An 18,634-nucleotide genomic window follows, 5' to 3' on the forward strand; every position below is an offset into this window, starting at 1 on the left:
TTGTTTTCAGTGGATTAAAGGAATATTTCACCCAAAATACATGTAAACTCACTATTTACTCACCCTCAAATGAATTTAAAATTGTATGAGTTTCTTTATTGTGCTGAACACAGAGAAAGGGGGAAAAATACTATCCGCTTGTTAAGTCGTGACATATGGAATACTGTTACGGGTCCAAGCTCATTTGAATTGAGAAAATGTTTGTTTATGGCCACTTTTTAGTTATATCACACATTAAAGTGAATTTTATATAAAATCATGGTGTAAACAGTCTCTGGACTTTTTGCATCACAAATACCAAAATTTTAACAATTTCTAAGAAAATGAATCACTTTCTGGCCAAAGGACATTAGGCATGGATATATATATATATACTATCATGAATTAAAAATTATAAACTTTTATAATTACCATTTGATGAGTTTCCCCATTCTGTTTGATAGAGCACTTCGACTTGGAAGCCGCTTCGCGTGACATCACACTTAACAAGCGGATAGACTGAGTTCACAAACGGCCGCCATTTTAAACAGCGAAATCGAGGCTGCGATGGGACGAAACCAGGAGGTATGACCATGAGTCACACAGGAATGTTGTGTACCTGGCTGTATATCTTATCAGCGAAGAGAAAGTGACACAAACTAATCATTGGTGGTGAACCTTTCGAGTGACCCGAAGGTCCGTTCTGAATGAATAGTGAAAATAAAAAGGCATATCGGACCTCATTTTCAGCTAAATTTAGGGGAAATGGCACTAGTTAGCTAACGTTTAAGTCTTTTCCAAACACATGTTTTAGATGCCATTTATCAAACTCAAGTTAATGAACCGATTCTTTCACTATATTAGACTTGTTACGATACAAAATTTAGGTGCTGAAATTTAACAAAAAACATCCATTTCCCGCTAACAATCACTGTTGATGGCGTTTTTAAACACTGCTGATTTGCCGTTGTGTTCACGTGCTCAACAAAAATGACTGTGATTGGCGTGAAGGTCATCAGTTCACCGCACTTCAGAGCTGTTTACCGAGTCCAAACACAGATGAGCGGTTCGCTTGATGAATCGCCTGATCTTCATGGCTTTAAAGCGCTCCAGTGTCTGTGTTTGCAATCTGTGAAGAGTGGTGAACTGATGACCTTCACGGCAAATCACAGTCATTTCTGTTGAGCACTGGTGAATACTATGGCAAATCAGCGCTGTTTAAGAACATGTTTAGCAGCACTTAAATGTTAGTGGGAAATGGACGTTTTTAAAACTTCAGTACCAGGACAACACTATTACAGTCAACAAGAGAGTGTGCTACAGAGGACTGCATTGTTTTATCACTCACCGGGTTACATAGGCTGGAGCAGAGAAGCGTCCATACGGTGTTTACCTGGTGCCATGAACTGAAGTCTAGGAGGACACTTAAGCGTATTACTCTTCAAGAGATTGTGATGTTGTTTGATGCCCAATATGCTTTTAATTGTTTAAACTAAACTCATATGAATGATATTGTGGAGAAAAAGGAATTTATTTTTATTACTTTTGTGTCTTTATTTTGATTAGAAAAATGCTTAGATTAACAAAACATTAATCAATATTTTTCATTTGTATACTATATATTACCCAAACACACTTCTTATTCTTTACTGTGTTGCATACTTTTTAGAAGGAACTGCTGACAAGAGGGAAATAAACGAATAAGAATAAATTTAGTGCAGGGCCCTTGTTCCAGACTGCTGTCTAATAAGTAGTCTAGACATGTCACAAGCAGCATGATGCTTGTAGAAGTTGTGAAATATATTGAAGATGCACTTAATTGTCCAGTTCTGGTATGCAGAGAAGAGTTTGCAAAAAAGAGGAAGTATACCACTGATCTAGAACGTACTATCTCTTCAACTTGCAGATTAGTTATTTACTTTAAGAATAACAATGTACGCTAGTAAAGTAAGGCCTATACATTTTGATCTCACTTAGACTTTAATGGCTTTTTCTTTTTGTATATCATGTGAACTAATTAGGGGTATTTTACCCTAAAATTATATCCTTGTGTTAATTTACTCACCCTCGGGCCATCCAAAACATTAGCAACTTTTTTCTTCAGTAGGAAACATGTTCTTTTGTGAATTTAAATTAATGTGTACACACTTTGAGAGTCAGAAAAACACACAGACAAAACAAAATTAATTCAATGAGCTCATATGAAGCTCTTAACATAGGTATTTACAATTTTATTACCTTTAATCCAAAGCCCTAAGCCATCTCGAGCATGATCACAACAATTTGAAGCAGAAGCTTACTGGTGCATTATGACTTATGAAATTAAGCTGATAGTATTGTAAATAACATTCAAATTCCTGCACAAACCGCTCGTTTCACTTCATTAGACCTCAGCTTATCATCAGGAGCCACAGGTATTCATTTAGTTTTTTATGTATTTATATTGACCTCAATGTGCCACTATAGCGGTTAAGCTAATTTTATAAATCATCAATTCTGTTCTACCTCTAATCTGTTATATTTATTTATTTTTTAAATATATTTTGTGTCAACTACCTTTAATGCAATTAACAGTGTCACTTATTATCAGCAACTGTGGGTTAAGCCAGTGTTTCCCAACCCTGTTCCTGGAGGCACACCAACAGCACATATTTTGGATGTGTCCCTTATCTGATGCATTCATTTCAGGATTTGGAGTTTCTTCTAATGTTTTGATGAGTTGATTCAGGTGTGTTCAAAAGGTGTACTGTTGGTGTGCCTTCAGGAACAGGGTTGGGAAACACTAGGATAAGCAACAGCAGAATAAATGAATGCTAATACTACGGAAAAAAAAGGTGTTTTAAAATGTGGCGATAACACAATAACACAAGCACGTGGTAATCTCAACAACAGCTTTATGAATACATATTAGGTTTGATATATTGTATAAATAATCGAACAGGACATGCATTATAGTGTGCAGTCAGACAGTAGTTTTCCTTTTCATACTGTTTTAGAATTAACACGCTTTTGAACCTCAGATATGTTATGCATGTAAAATGTGAAGGGAGCTGCAGTTTTGCTACATTTCGTTTCACAGTGTGTGTATGAGTTGTGTTTTGGCTTCATCCGTTTTTTTTGTGTTTGTTGTGTATGTACTGCATTCAGATGCTTTATGATGTGTCACTCACAGACTCTAATAAAAACAGCACAAAACGATGTATCAAAGGCATCAAATAGTTCTGAGGTAATAAAAGTTGTGAAAGCAGAGCTAACCCTTAGTTTAACAGTCACTAGTCATTGTTCGTTCTTATTGTTAAAAACAAAAACAACATATAGCATCTTCTATTTAACTGGAATATTATTTCAGATGATTTTACAACGTATAAAATAGAGACAAAGTATCAGCTTTTTGAGGCATGAAGTCTTTAAACAAGTGGTTTCCACAACGCCATTAATATTAGGTTAGATTTAGGTCAACAGTGTCTAAGGGCAATGTTAGTTTGACGTCCAATAACAACGTGAAATGACGTTGATTTTAGGTTGTGTTGTAAAAAGGACCATAATCCAACGTCGAGCCAACATCTTAAACCAACATCATATTGACGTACTAAATACTGACATTTATTCAACTAAAATCCAACATCTGATAGATTTCATATTGGAAACGTCCGCACAACGTCAAGCTGTAACATCATTAGATGTTGATACTTTGTTGTTTTTAGGTTGCGTTGGAAAGTAACCAAAATACAATATCTGTCTGACATTGGACATTGATGTTGGCCTGACATCAATCCGATTTACATTTCCATACAAAATGCGACGTCCCACAACTTTGGGGCACAACGTCAATCTGACGTCATGTGCCTGCTGGGTTTATACAGTACATCCGCAAAGTATTCAGTAAAAATAAAAAAGCTGAAAAATCACATGTACAGAAGTATTGACAGCCTTTGCTGTGAAGCTCTAAATTGAGCTCAGGTACATTCTGTTTCCACTGATCATTCTTGAGATGTTTCAGCAGCTTAACTGGAGTTCACCTGTGGTAAATTCAGTTGATTAGAAATGATTTGTAAAGGCATACACCTGTCAATTAAGGTCCCAGGGTTGAAAGTGCATGTCAAAGCACAAACCAAGCATGAAGACAAAGGAATTGTCTGTAGACCTCAGAGACAGGATTGTCTTGAGGCACAAGGCTGGGGAAGGTTGCAGAAAATTTTCTGCTACTCTAAAAGTTCCAATGAGCACAGTGGCCTCCATCAGCCATAAGTGAAAGATGTTTGGAACTACCAGGACTCTTCCTAGAGCTGGCCGGCTATCTAAGCTGAGTGATCAGGGGAGAAGGGCTTTAATCAGGGAGGTGATCAATAACCTGATGGTCACTCTGTCTGAACTCCAGCATTTTTCTGTGGAGAGAGAAGAACCTTACAGAAGCACAACCATCTGTGCAGCAATCCACCAATCAGCCCTGTATGATCTTGGCCTCAGACTGGGGCCACAGTTCATCTTCTAGCAGGACAATGACCCAAAGCACACCACCAAAATATCAATGGAGTGGCTTCACAACAACTTGATGAATGTCCTTGAGTGGCCCAGCCAGAGCCCAGATCTCTGGAGAGATCTGAAAATGTCTGTACATCGTCGCTTCCCATCCATCCTGAGATAGAGCTTGAGAGGTACTGCAAAGACCAATGGGCAAAAATTCCCAAAGCTTGTGACATCATTTTCAAAACGACTTGAGGCTGTGATTGCTTCCAAAGGTGCATCAACAAAGTATTGAGCAAAGGCTGTCAATACTTCAGTACATGTGATTTTTCAGGTTTTTATTTCTTAATAAATTTCCAACAATTTCAAAAAATCTTTTTTTCACATTGTCATTATGGGGTATTGTGTGTAGAATTGTGAGGAAATAAATGAATTTAATCCATTTTGGAATAAGGCTGTAACATAAAAAAGGTGAAGTGCTATTAACACTTTCCGGATGCACTGTATCCTTTTGCTTAGTTTTATAAAATCATCTAAAGTTAAAAATGAAAACCACAACAGATTTTATGATTATTCCTTCCTTCCAGTATAATAAAACATTCAAAACATCAAATATTTGAGCTCCCTAATCCAAATTAGGCCATCTTGTCATTCACAATGTCTTCACGAGCATATGCAGTTGACATAATTGTAAACTAAATGACAGAAAACGATGTTTGAGGGAAAATTGTGATGCTCTCACATGTGCAGTATTGAGATAAAGCTAGAGAATATGAAAAAAAGTGTATTAACAGACTACAAAAGTATAAAACAATAATCGTCATTTACTGCAACAATGAAATAACGGCAGAATTAATTCACACTTCTCATTTCTGTCATTTGATGCACGTTACATTCTACATCTTCTAATGTTTGGCTTAAAGTTCGAAGTTGAACATGAAAAGATGAACAAAAAGCAGGGCAGACAAGAACATTATTTTGAGGCATTTTCTTCAAACTATGTTTTATATGAGAGCTTCACTTGTCTTTGTAAAAAATTCTTAAAGATAACCATACTAAAAAGTGCACTTAATGAAATGGAGACCACGCTGTCTTCAAACACGTCTGCTCTTCTGTATTTCAATATGCTTGACTTCCACAAGTAACAGATGAAGCGCATGATGTACTTAGATATAAAATAACCCCAACTGAACAAGTCTAAAGAGGCTTAAACTCCATTAAGAGCAGGGACACATTCATCAAGCTTACTGTAAACCAGCCTATAATTCTGCTCTCAGTCTAACTCAGTTTTACATTTAAAGTCACAGTGTCTGCAGGACAGTCCCTTAAACAAGTTCCTTTAGGTTTGTGGTCCACATCGGGTCTGGATAATGTTATTTGAACAGTATCATCCTGTTAGAATAGTTATAAGAAGAATGGAGAAAGAGTAACCAGAAATACACTTCCCAACATGCTCGTAGCATTTACATATAAAAGTTCCATGAGATGCTTCTGTGTGACCTTTATTGACTTGCTTCTAGTTTTATAAAAGATCTTCACAATGTCTTTCATAAGACAAGACGCATTATTCAAAAGCGGATATGACACTTTAAGACAAGCCATCGATTTTAGCAGATTTAACGGTGCACTTGATCGTTTTTTTCTTATATTTTTTAAAGTATATTATGAGCACTCATATAAGTCATACCATTTTTGATTCCCAGAACGTTCTCTGTTGGTTAGCCAGGAAAGTTTTCTTAAAAGTGTAAATAAAACATTCCCGGAACGTTGTTTTTTAAGTTGCCTCCCTAAAACGCCTCCTGTTTTTTTTAGGTTCCCAAAAATACTCAAATGGCAACCAAACAGAAACCATATTGTAATGTTCAATGTTTGCTGTTCTAATAAAATCTATTTAAATCTACAGGATAAAAGGTCGACTGAAGAGGGTCACCAATTTGAGATCACATGACAAGCATAAATTAAAAGCCTGGCCAATTAAAAATAATCCATAACTGCGTTCGAAATCGCATACTTCCATACTATATAGTTAGCTTAAAGCAGTATGCGAGCTGAGTAGTATGTCCAAATTCACAGAATTCGGTAATTCAGAAACAGTATGCGAGAAGTACCCGGATGACCAACTACTTCCGGCGAGATTCTGAAGTGCGCAATGGATGGAACCTACACTATCCCATGATGCACCGTGAGGGAATTCATGAATGGGAGTGAAGTGACGCAACTGACATGAAGTAGGTCATGTGATGATTACAAAATGGTGGCTGTAGTACTTCCGGGTTCTATTCATACTACTGACATACTGTATAGAACGGTACTTTTCTAACAGCCAAGTAGTACGTTTAAATTTAAATGCAGTACCTACTTAGTAGTAGGCGATTTCGAACGCAGCCTTTGTCTGTATTCAAAAACACCCCCTATATACCCCCATACGCTATACCCTACATTAGTCACTAATATAGTCCACTTAAAGAGCGAAAATAAAAGGAGTGGACATAGGAATGATGCCATCTTGTGGTCAGACACAAAAATTTATTTGGTCCGGAAACTCAAAGTGCATTTTGGGTATTCTCTAGTCTGTGGCAGCTCCAAAATCGCCTATTACTCAGTAGGAACTGCAACTGAATTGAAATGTACTACTCGGCCAATAGAAAAGTACGTCTATTTCAGTGACTGACAAACGATATGAGGGTTGTTGTAACAGTACCGTACAGAAACTTAACTTTAAAAAAATATACGTTAAAAACTTTAAGAGACTTTAAAAAACGAAGGTAGAAGAGGTGATCGTTAACTGAAGGCTGGGGGGTAGGGGGAGGTGACAAATCTTATTTCGGGCCAGAGGGATGAGGAGTGCGGGTCGTAAGTGTATTCAAAGTTTGAGACAGTATGAATGGAGGTACTATCATGTGACCTACCTGCGTGAGTTGTGTCGCTTTACTCTCATTCCTGAATTCTCTTGCAAAGCATTATGGGATAGCGTAGCATCCATCCGATGTGCACTTGAGAATCTCGCGGGAAATAGTAGGTCAATTCTATGAATTCGGACATACTACTCGGCTCCCATACCATTTTTAGCGTACTATATAGTATGGAAGTATGTGGTTTTCGGATGCAAAGAGTACACTATTTAAGGGTATAGGGGGCAATTTCAGATACAACCCATATTGACCTTATTCTTTACGTATGAGCAGGAATCTATTTGTCTCGAAACTTCCAGTTTCATTCACTTTTATTGATTTTTAGATGTTAAAAACAGCTTGTTCTGCTGCTTGATGTTGCAAACTGATATTTTCTTATTGTATTGTTCTACTTTTTATGTACAATCATGAACACACTTGATTGTAGAGCAAGTAGTTTGACCGTTTCTGTTGTTTATTATTCCTAGTCATTTCTGCCATACGTAACTCAATCAGAAGTTCTAAAACAGGGGTACCCAAAGTCCTGGAGGGCCAGCGTCCTGCAAAGTTTAGTTCCAACCCCAATCAGACACACCTGGGTTATCTAATCAAGCTTTTACTAGGTTTTCTAGAAACATTCGTGCAGGTGTGTTGAGGCAAGTTGGAGCAAAAATTTGCTGGACACTGGACCTCCAGGACCTAGTTTGGGCACCCCGGTTCTAAAACAATCACACTGAAGAATAAGGTCAATACAGTCGGCTAATTGTAATCGTCAGTGTGATGCTTCACAGAAGACGTCACTGTGATTTATCAAGTGCACCTTTAAATCTGTCATCAACAAACAAGATTTCCATCTTTAATCCATTTCTAACTGTATTCCAGACCTTTTCCTCCATCACAGTGTTTCGCAGGTCCAGCACATTCACAATTCACAGACTCAAATTGGCCACACTTGTTCTCCTGATCACAAAGCAGAAATGTCTCTTTAAGCACGATCACAGTGAAGCCGCTCTCAGCAGAGGTCAGACACGTAGTCGAAGTCCCGAAAACTGTCCTGATCTTTGCGCGAAAGCACTCGAGGCTCACGGGGAGGAGTGAGAGTCGGCGCTTCTGTCGTGAACTCCTCATCGAAGTTGCTGACGTCTTCTTTTCCTCCGATGGATGGAAGGAAAGGGGGAGGGAGTTTGCGGAGGAGAAGAGCCTCCCAGTCCATATTCTGAGGAAAAGAAAATGAAGATGAGCACATTACAGGGTTTCCACGCTTTCACAGACAGCAGATTCAAGAACTGATTAAAACAACATTAATTTTAAATCAAGCACCTTCGTAATTCATACTCCAGCATATGTAGCGTCGTAAAAGTCCTTACTGTGCTTAACATTTCACTTACGATTAAAATTTACATGGAAAAAGTCAGTTTTTAAAAAGCCAGGTTCAAACCACTTTAATTAAATTAGTTGAATTCAATACTGGTGATATTTAAATGCAGATTCTGAAATATCGATCAAACGCTCATTATCTGTAAGTGTTATTGTACAAGATTTAAATTTAAGATCTAACATTTAAGAATTTCTCAGCTTTTTCGTTCAGTTTTTGACAATTGAGTATAAAAAACAAATTTAATTTCAAATTTAATTCAAGCACTTTTAAGGACCTGTGTTTGTTTTTAAATACTTTCCAGGCTTTGAATCCATACGTCTGAAAGTACTTTCAAGAAGTGTGGAAACCTTGATATTAAGTTTTTATTTTTTTAAATAACTGTGGCCCTTTGTAAAAGAAGTCATTCATTTTTTTATTGTGACACGGCTAGACTATTGTCAATTAACAAATCATTATTAAACAGTTTACAATTGGTAGTAAACATTACTGCAAGAGGTTTATCAGGTACTTAACAAGAGAGAACATTTGACTGTTTGCCAGTCAACTCTTGGTTCTGCACAAAATCACTGCACAATTTATTCACTTTAAGCATATTAAAGGGATAGTTTACACAATAAAATAAAAATTCCACAATCATTTAGTAATCCACCACTTGTTTCAAACCTATTTGAGTTTATTTCTTCTGTTGAACACAAAAGAAGATATTTGAAGAATGCTGAAAACCGGTAACCATTGACTTCCATAGTATTTGTTTTTCCTGCAATGGATGTCAATGGTTACTTATTTTTAACATTTTTAAAATATTGTCTTTCGTATTAAAAAAAGTTTCTTTTTGAACTGGTTTTGTGAATGCCATACTTGATTTTTAAAACTAAACCCAGCAGAGAGACGTCATAAGATGTTAATATTAGGTTAGATTTAGGTTGCCAGCATCTAAGGACAATGTTATTTTGACGTCCAATCACGACGTGAAATTACGATGTTTTCTTGACTTTAGGTTGTATTGGTAAGTGACCAAAATCCAACATCAAGCCAAAATCTTAAACCAATTTAATATTGACATCAAATACTGACAGGTATGGCAACCAAAATCCAACATCTGATGGACATCATATTGGTAACGTCAAGCTGTATCGTCATTAGATGTTAATATTTAGTTGTTTTTAGGTTAACCTGATTTTCGTTTCCAAACATAATGCAACGTCCCACAACGTTGGGGTACAACGTCAATCTGACAACATTAATAAAAAGGTTTTGCCGAAATCCCTTTATGTGGAGATGTTTGGGTGTGCTTTATGCAAATGATCAACCTTGTGCATGTGTCTGCTTATCTTCTGATACACCAAATTCACAATCATTCGAAACAAATCTATGTGCAAGTGCATGTGTTGTGCAATTTGCAGAGATTTTCATGAGAAGTAGGATTTAACAGATATTGATAATTTAATCATAACTCAGACCAACTGTTTTCAAAAGGTTAAACATCTCTCTCACCCTGAAGAAAGGCTGTTTCTTTACATCTTCTGCGTCTTTCTCACTGGAGCCCAGTCGCCTTTCTGGATTTCTCCTTAGTAACTTTTTAACACAAAATACACAAAAACGAATTCTTCAAACTCATTGAATAATATGGACAGAATGAGATTGGTAAAATATCTTTTCTCAATAAATTCGGTCAAATGTGTGATTTATTTACCCTCCTCATGATGCCAATGGCCTCTGCGGACAGGAACCGGGGGTATCGAACTTCATCATTCACTATACTGTCAAAAACCTCCTCTTCGTCATCACCTGGGAATGGGGACTGGCAAGACAGTTTCAGATCAGACACATCTCTCACAAATCTGAAAGAGTATTTCAAATGTAAAAAGCCTAAATAAAAAAGCTCACCTCTCCCACCAACATCTCATATATGAGCACTCCGAGACCCCACCAGTCCACAGCACGGGTGTACGATGTGTCTGTCAAAACCTCTGGAGCCAGAAACTCTGGAGTCCCGCAGAATGTACTGGTCCGGTCCCCAAAACCCATACCTGAGAATAAGAGACAAAAACATCCCAATTCAACATGAGCAACAACATCATCAGAAGGGTGATAAAGGAAAATAAAGAAGTACTTAAATTAAAAAGAAGAGGCTTTACCTTCTTTACACAATCCAAAGTCAGCAATCTTCACATAACCCTCTGTGTCAAGCAGCAAGTTGTCTAATTTAAGATCTCTGGAAGACAAAACACAAACATTTTCAGTGTGTGAGTATACATATATATATATACAGTGCATCCAGAAAGTATTCATAGCGCTTCACTTTTTCCACATTTTTTTATGTTACAGCCTTATTCCAAAATGGATTAAATTCATTTATTTCCTCAAAATTCTACACACAATACCCCATAATAACAATGTGAAAAAAAGATTTTTTGAAATTGTTGCAAATTTATTAAAAATAAAAATGTACAGAAGTATTGACAGCCTTTCCTGTGAAGCTCTAAATTGAGCTCAGGTACATTCTGTTTCCACTGATCATTCTTGAGATGTTTCAGTAGCTTAACTGGAGTTCACACGCGGTAAATTCAGTTGATTGGACATGATTTGAAAAGGCATACACCTGTCTATATAAGGTCCCAGGGTTGACAGTGCATGTCAAAGCACAAACCAAGCATGAAGGCAAAGGAATTGTCTGTAGACCTCAGAGACAGGATTTTGTTGAGGCACAAAGCTGGGCAAGGTTACAGAAAAATTTCTGCTGTTCTGAAAGTTCCCATGAGCACAGTGGCCTTCATCATCCGTAAGTGGAAGATGTTTGGAACCATCAAGACTCTTGCTAGAGCTGGCCGGCCATCTAAGCCGAGTGATATGGGGAGAAGGGCCTTAGTCAGGAAGGTGATCAATAACCCGATGGTTACTCTGTCTGAACTCCAGCGTTTTTCTATGGAGAGAGGAGAAGAACAGAAGGACAACCATCTGTGCAGCAATCCACCAATCAGGTCTGTATGATAGAGTGGCCAGACAGAAGCTATTCCTCGCCAGGACAATGACCCAAAGCACACCGCCAAAATATCAATGGAGTGGCTTCACAACAACTCAGTGAATGTACTTAAGTGGCCCAGCCAGAGCCCAGACCTAAATCCTATTGAACATCTCTGGAGAGATCTGAAAATGGCTGTACACCATCACTTCCCATCCAACCTGATAGAGCTTGAGAGGTACTGCAAAGAGCAATGGGCAAAAATTCCCAAAGACAGGTCTGCCAAGCTTGTGGCATCATAATCAAAAAGACTTGAGGCTGAAATTGCTGCCAAAGGTGCATCAACAAAGTATTGAGCAAAGGCTGTGAATACTTATGTACATGTGATTTTTCAGGTTATTTTAATTAATATAATTGTTAAAAAAACACACAAACACATGTAACATTCTTTAAAAACAAAGAACATTTGCAGACATTTTATTTCCTGCATACTCACCGGTACACAATCTTGTTGTCATGTAAAAACTGAAGCCCTAAAACTACACAAGCAGAATAAAACCTGCAACACACACAAACACACACACAAAAAAAATCAAGTATATTAACTTATTAAGATGTTTTCTATCTTCTACCCCAACTATTAACTTTGCAAACTTTATATATTATGAACTTGAAAAAGTGTCATTCAGCAAAAACCCGCTTCAGAATGCAGCAAAAATGCAGAAAGTGTATTTTAAAAAATAGACTTGGCAAGCATAAAAGACATTTTAAAATATTTTCATCTACACCGCTGTAGATGATTTTGAGATGTTTAATTCCATGGTAAGCAAAACCAGGCTAAAACATGCTTTACATACACAGCCCGTGGCTCGGTGAAGACGTCTGCATGTATGTGCATCATGAGGTCGCCGCCTGCTGTGTACTCCATCACAAAACACACATGTTCTGGAGTCTGGAAACACGCAAACAGGTTGACGAGGAAGGGATGTTGTGCACCGTTCACCGCCTCGAAAATACGCTTCTCACACATCAAACTGATGGAAAAACAGAGAAAGAAAACAGAGAAATCAGAAACAAACTTCAACAAAGCAAAATCCAAAAAAATCCATTATGTTTACCTTTCTACTTCATCTCTGGCTACGATGTCTCCTTTCTTTAGAGCTTTAATGGCATACATACTGCCTGACTTCTTATATTCTGCCAGCAGCACCTGATCGACACAGATACAATTTGAGAAAAAAGCTCAAAGAGAAAGAGAAGCTGAAGGTGAAGAAGGCAGAAGATCACCTTTCCAAAATGACCTCTGCCAAGAACCGCAATTAGTCGGAAATCCTGCAGGCTCAAAGGAGTCTTCTTCTGTTTACTACACACACACACACACACAAATATACACACTTAGAAACCACTAAAATACCTTGGATATAGTGGGAGTTATGTGTGTTGGGTGTACCTGCTCAGTGAGTGTGTTCTGATATGTCGTTCTGGTGTGGTGACATCTGGAGCAGCGAGAGGCTCAGTGGACGGCTGTTGCTCCTGTGAAAGAAAAAAAGAGAGGGGAGGAGTTAGAGACCAATGAGAGGGGCTTAATATAAAGAGGAGGGGTTGCAGACAGACGGGAGGGGTGCATTGTAAAAAGGAGGAGTTGCAGGTTGATGGGAGGGGCTTATTATAAAGAAGTTACATATAGTTAGGACAGGATAAATAAAAAGAGGAGGAGTTGCAGATAGATAGGGGGGGTCTTTATATAAAGAGGATGAGTTGATAATAGATGGGAGGGGCTTAATATAAAGAGGAGGAGTTATACATTGATGGGAGGGGCTTAATATAAAGAGGAGGAATTGCAGAAGATGGGAGGGGCTAAATTAAAAAAGATGAGTTACAGATTTATGGGAGGGGTTAATTATAAAGGAGTTACATATAGCTAAAACAGGTTAAAAATAGTCTGGAGGGGCTAAATATAAAGAGGAGGAGTTACATATAGATGGGAGGGGCTTAATATAAAGAAGAGGAGTTACATATAGATTGGAGGGGCTTAATATAAAGAGGAGGAGTTACATATAGATTGGAGGGGCTTAATATAAAGAGGAGGAGTTACAGATAGATGGGAGTGGCTTAATATAAAGAAGAGGAGTTACATATAGATGGGAGGGGCTTAATATAAAGAAGAGGAGTTACATATAGATTGGAGGGGCTTAATATAAAGAGGAGGAGTTACAGATAGATGGGAGTGGCTTAATATAAAGAAGAGGAGTTACATATAGATGGGAGGGGCTTAATATAAAAAGAGGAGTTACAGATAGACAGGAGGGGATAAATATAAATAGTTGCAGATAGTAAGAAAAAGCTAATTATAAAGAGGAGGAATTACAGATAAATGAGAGGGGTTCATTATAAAGTAGTTACATAGAGATAAAACAGGGTGAATATAAATAAGATGTGTTAAGGATGGGTGAGAGGGACTACATATAAACAGGAATCACAGAAAAATAGTAGGCTACAGAGAAGGAAAAAATAAGAGAGGAGCTACTGATTTATGAGAGGGGCTAAATATAGAGACAATAAACAGAAGATAAACAGGAGGAAATACATATAAAGAAGATTGGTTAAAGTAGATGGGAGGGGTTATGGAGGAAGGGAAAGAGCTACTTACATATGTAAGAATTTAAAGTGAATGAGAGAAGAAAGAAGTTAAAAGAGAAAGTCTCTAACCGGAGTGCTTGTATCTGTCACGTCCCGCCGGATGTCCACCTTCATTGGTGAATCGAAATCTAAACTCAACTTCTCCACTGATATCTCCCTGTAAAAAAACACATACGGAAGTAACTGCAAAATTCCACTATTTCAATTTAAGTTAAGTATGAACCTTTTAGATTTTTAAATAATAAACAGGATGACAAATACATAATTCTGCTATTTTATTTAAATATATTTTATTTGTGTAGCATTAACCTCAAAAAAGATACACTTTATCAAAGAAACAGCAATCCTTTTTGTTTTGTTGACATTGTTATTACAAATTGGGGAAGATGGCACAGGCTCATCTGATGGTGTGTGTGATTTACCCTGTCTGTAGAGTGTGTGCGTTAGGGCTGTAGGTTCCTGTGTTGTTGACGGTTGGTATGGCGTTCCTCAGTAACCTCACAAATGTGCCAATATCAATGTTCATCTGTCGAGCTCGCAAAAATGCTTTACCTGTGTGTGACCACAAACACACACATACACAAAAGAGAAAAGTTAAAACACTGACCACTAGATGGAGCTCATTGACCTCATGCCATCATTTACCCATCCTCCCCTTGCTCCAAACCTGTTTGAGTTTCTTTCTTGTTAAACACAAAGGAAGGTATACTAAAAATGGTGGAAAAAAACAGCCATTGACTTTTATAGTATTTTTAATTCCTACTATGGATGTAAATGGCATTTTTCCCCAACATTCTTTAGAATATCTTGTTTTGTGTTCAACGGAAAAAAGAATGTCATCAAAGTTTAGAAACACGAGTGAGAGTAAATGGTGGGAAAATGTTCATTATTGCTATTATTGTTAATTTTTATTATTATTATGATTTTTTTTTTAAATCAGTTGTTGGTTTCAATGAAATCCATGACATTTGCATTGCAAGGTGGTAATCTTTACAGAGCCAGAGGTAAACCAGGGTATATACAGGAATCATGGAGTTAAATTCAATACTGTACCTCTTAAGACCTTTTTAACACGGTTTCCACACATTTTAAGACCCCATTTCCACTTTTTAGAACATAACCGGTAACACTGGGGACATTTTAGCTTGTATATTTACTAAATGCTTATTGCAAAAAAAGCACAAATTGGCCAATTCCAATACCGATTTCGAAATGTTTTAGAATTTAGAATCAGAAACCAGATAAACTAAAATAAAATATGAGTATGTGAACAAAACAAACTGCTTTATCACAAGTTAAACTATCTGAAGTGATTTAAAATTAGAGGCAACAATTGCACGTTCATCATCAGAGTATATACAGCAATCAGAGAGTGAAATTCAATACCCTTTAAGACCTTTTTTACAACTCTTTTCCATACCATTAAGACATTATAACCACTTTAGGTTTCAACCGGAAACACTGGCGAGATTTTTACTTACAGTATATTAACAAAATATGAATGTAAGAAACTAATCCAAAACTAAAACATTATTCATATACTGAGTACAAATCTATTAAGTCTCGCTAATTCAGCAGGTTGGCGCCTACAGAGCTGCAGAAATAATGGTGTTGCCTTGGTTACTGCAGTAAACAAAGCAGCATGATGTCAAATCTAGTAGGATTTCATTGATTTCATAAACTACACAGCATCCTAATATTTGCAGATTTAATTCAGGCAAACATACATTACATAATCAAAAATGTATTACCTTGCAAAATAGAATTTAAGACTTTTTATTACTTTTTAAGGGCCTTCAATTTCTCTACATTGATTTATCAACTTTTAATGCTTTTTAAGACCCTGCAGACACCCTGATCATGATCCACACAAAGACTCAACATAGATTTAAAATAAAAATATTAAGTACAAACTACTTGCACTGAACTCAAACAGTGGACATGCTGAATAAAAATGCTAATTTAATCTCTTCCAGCAGGTGGCGCCTATTGGACAGTGGGAATAAAGGCAGATTTTTACTTCTGCGTCAAGCACACCTGGATGCTCCGGCGCAGCCTATGAGTGGTTGCATAGACCTCACCGTGTCTGACAACAACGCTGACGCACACCTCTCAAAAAATTTAACTACACGTCGCAATGACACGTAGCGCAAGCTCCGTGATTGGTCAGCTTGGTAGAGGTGACAAGCATGGCCGATTGTTGGAGCGATTGTTTAACAAATGTCGAGTCCCGTCAAAGAGCTCCAGATGGAAACTTTTGTTTGTGTTTACCTTATGATTATAGTTATTGCACGTCTGCAGGTTCCCACCTCCGATTGACTGAGTTTAAGCTACTTGTAGCGTTCAGAAAAAACTAAGTTAAAAATGTATTATTTTTTATTTCATATATTAAGGTTTTAGTTATGATACTCCCAAAATAATTCTGCACAAATCCCCAGATTTTTAACACAATTCTGCGCAGAAATAGCAAAACATGTCCGCAGATTCTGTCTGGCCCTAGTCATAAGTCCCCACCAATGTCAAGAGCAATCCTAGGCCTTTGATGGCCATAGACCCAAAGCACTTCACAATCTACTTCACTTCACAATCAATTTACACAGCATCCCAATATTTGCTGAATTGATTCAAACCTTAGCATATAAATATAAATTGTATAATTAAAGATTATAAATAGCATTTAAGACGTGTTAATACTTTTTAAGGGTCTGACATTTCTGTAAATTGATTTATCAACTTTTAATACTTTTTAAAACCCCGCGGACACCCTGTTTAACAATTTAAGGTCAATTTGAATGAATAAATCAATAGATTCGCCACATGTATCCTTGTCTCTTACCCTGCTGCTTGGAGAAAACATTCTTCTGCCGTTTTAGCCGTGGAACCCTCTCAATCACAGGGTTAAAGAAAGTAACCTGAGGCAAACAGATGGTACACATATGTCACACACACTCAGTCCATTGGTGGACACTAGTGATTACAGCACATTTGGCTGTGATGTGACTTCTCCCTTTATAAAACACAGGAAACATGTTTTGTTGAGTGCGCACCTCTGCCAGCAGCAGTCCCTGTGGTTCTAGCTCTAGCTGTACTTTGTGTTTCTGGTTGTCCAAGAAATCCTCCAGCTTGAGAAATTTCAGCGCACACAGAGAGCGGTAGTCTCTCCAGTATACAGCAATCTCCATCTCTCTGGACTGCACACACAAACATACACACAAAATAATCAAAATCATCAACATCAAAGCTTTATTCTAGTATAATGTTTATATATTTTCATAATGTATTATTGGTTTGTTTGAGCTTATTTATATGTATAATTTTTTGTTAGCAATTTTGTTAGGTACTTGGGCCATTTTTACAAGTTTTTAAATATTTCTGCTTATTTCTGCTTTACTACATTTTTATTTCATTTTCTGATTTGGTCATTTAGTTTACAGCGCATTGTTAGATTTCTATTTCATTTTTTAGCAATACAGCTAGTTAGTTTGCTATAACAATTAGAGTGAACAGTCATTATACTAACAATACATGCTGTAATAAATATTTTTTATTAAAAAAAGTATTTAAAGTGGGAAGCACAATCGCCTCACAGCAAGAAGGTCGCAGGTTCGAGCCCCGGCTGGGTCAGTTGGCATTTCTGTGTGGAGTTTGCATGTTCTCCCTGTGTTTGCGTGGGTTTTCTCCAGGTGCTCCGGTTTCTCCCACAAGTGGTATAGATTAATTGAATAAGCTAAATTGTTTGTAGTGTATGTGTGTGAATGAGTGTGTATGGACGTTTTCCAGTGATGGGTTGCAGCTGGAAGGGCATTCGCTGCATAAAACATATGCTGGCTAAGTAGGCGGTTCATTCCGCTGTGGCGACCCCAGATTAATAAAGGGACTAAGTCGAAAAGAAAATGAATGAATTAATAAATATTCAACAATTTAATCATTAAAAAGAATTTAATAAATGCAGCCTTGATGAACAGAATCATTTTCTTTAAAAAAAAAATGACATGAATAAAAAAACTGACCCCAAACTTTCGACCGGTAGAGTATGTAAGTTAAAGACATTTATATTTGATCATTTAAACTTCAGCTATAATAACAGCTAATACTTTTTAAGAATTAATAATATTTGCTAATTCAGGGATCCTGCAGGTTTCATCAAGTCAAATGTAAGACTTTTTAACGGTGCTTTCACACTTGGTTGAATTGCCTGGACCGTACCCAAGATCGATATTCCCCCCTTGCCACCTTCTCGACTGGTTTGTGTTCACACTGTCTTTTTTCTTTCTGAAACCCGGTACGCTTGCGTCATCGAGCTGCTGTTTTGTTCAGGGC

General features: G+C 37.2%; 1 protein-coding gene across 3 annotated transcripts in view; it reads right to left on the reverse strand.

Moving 5' to 3' along the window:
• Nucleotides 1–2,856: 2,856 nt before the first annotated feature.
• Nucleotides 2,857–18,634, reverse strand: part of pkn1a (protein kinase N1a) — an 89,281-nt gene continuing 73,503 nt past the window's right edge. For all 3 annotated transcript variants that reach the window (XM_056456670.1, XM_056456669.1, XM_056456668.1), the window contains exons 9-22: nucleotides 17,362–17,505; nucleotides 17,151–17,226; nucleotides 14,737–14,866; nucleotides 14,384–14,471; nucleotides 13,125–13,207; nucleotides 12,962–13,037; nucleotides 12,793–12,884; nucleotides 12,532–12,708; nucleotides 12,171–12,233; nucleotides 10,851–10,927; nucleotides 10,600–10,742; nucleotides 10,406–10,513; nucleotides 10,207–10,287; nucleotides 2,857–8,550 (exon numbers count right to left, since the gene is read on the reverse strand). In XM_056456670.1, the coding sequence (XP_056312645.1) occupies nucleotides 8,347–8,550; nucleotides 10,207–10,287; nucleotides 10,406–10,513; nucleotides 10,600–10,742; nucleotides 10,851–10,927; nucleotides 12,171–12,233; nucleotides 12,532–12,708; nucleotides 12,793–12,884; nucleotides 12,962–13,037; nucleotides 13,125–13,207; nucleotides 14,384–14,471; nucleotides 14,737–14,866; nucleotides 17,151–17,226; nucleotides 17,362–17,505 (1,542 nt within the window). In that variant the 3' untranslated portion in view covers nucleotides 2,857–8,346. The remainder of the gene's footprint in view (nucleotides 8,551–10,206; nucleotides 10,288–10,405; nucleotides 10,514–10,599; nucleotides 10,743–10,850; nucleotides 10,928–12,170; nucleotides 12,234–12,531; nucleotides 12,709–12,792; nucleotides 12,885–12,961; nucleotides 13,038–13,124; nucleotides 13,208–14,383; nucleotides 14,472–14,736; nucleotides 14,867–17,150; nucleotides 17,227–17,361; nucleotides 17,506–18,634) is intronic.

Source organism: Danio aesculapii, chromosome 1, assembly GCF_903798145.1.
Source record: "Danio aesculapii chromosome 1, fDanAes4.1, whole genome shotgun sequence".
Taxonomy (NCBI): domain Eukaryota; kingdom Metazoa; phylum Chordata; class Actinopteri; order Cypriniformes; family Danionidae; genus Danio; species Danio aesculapii.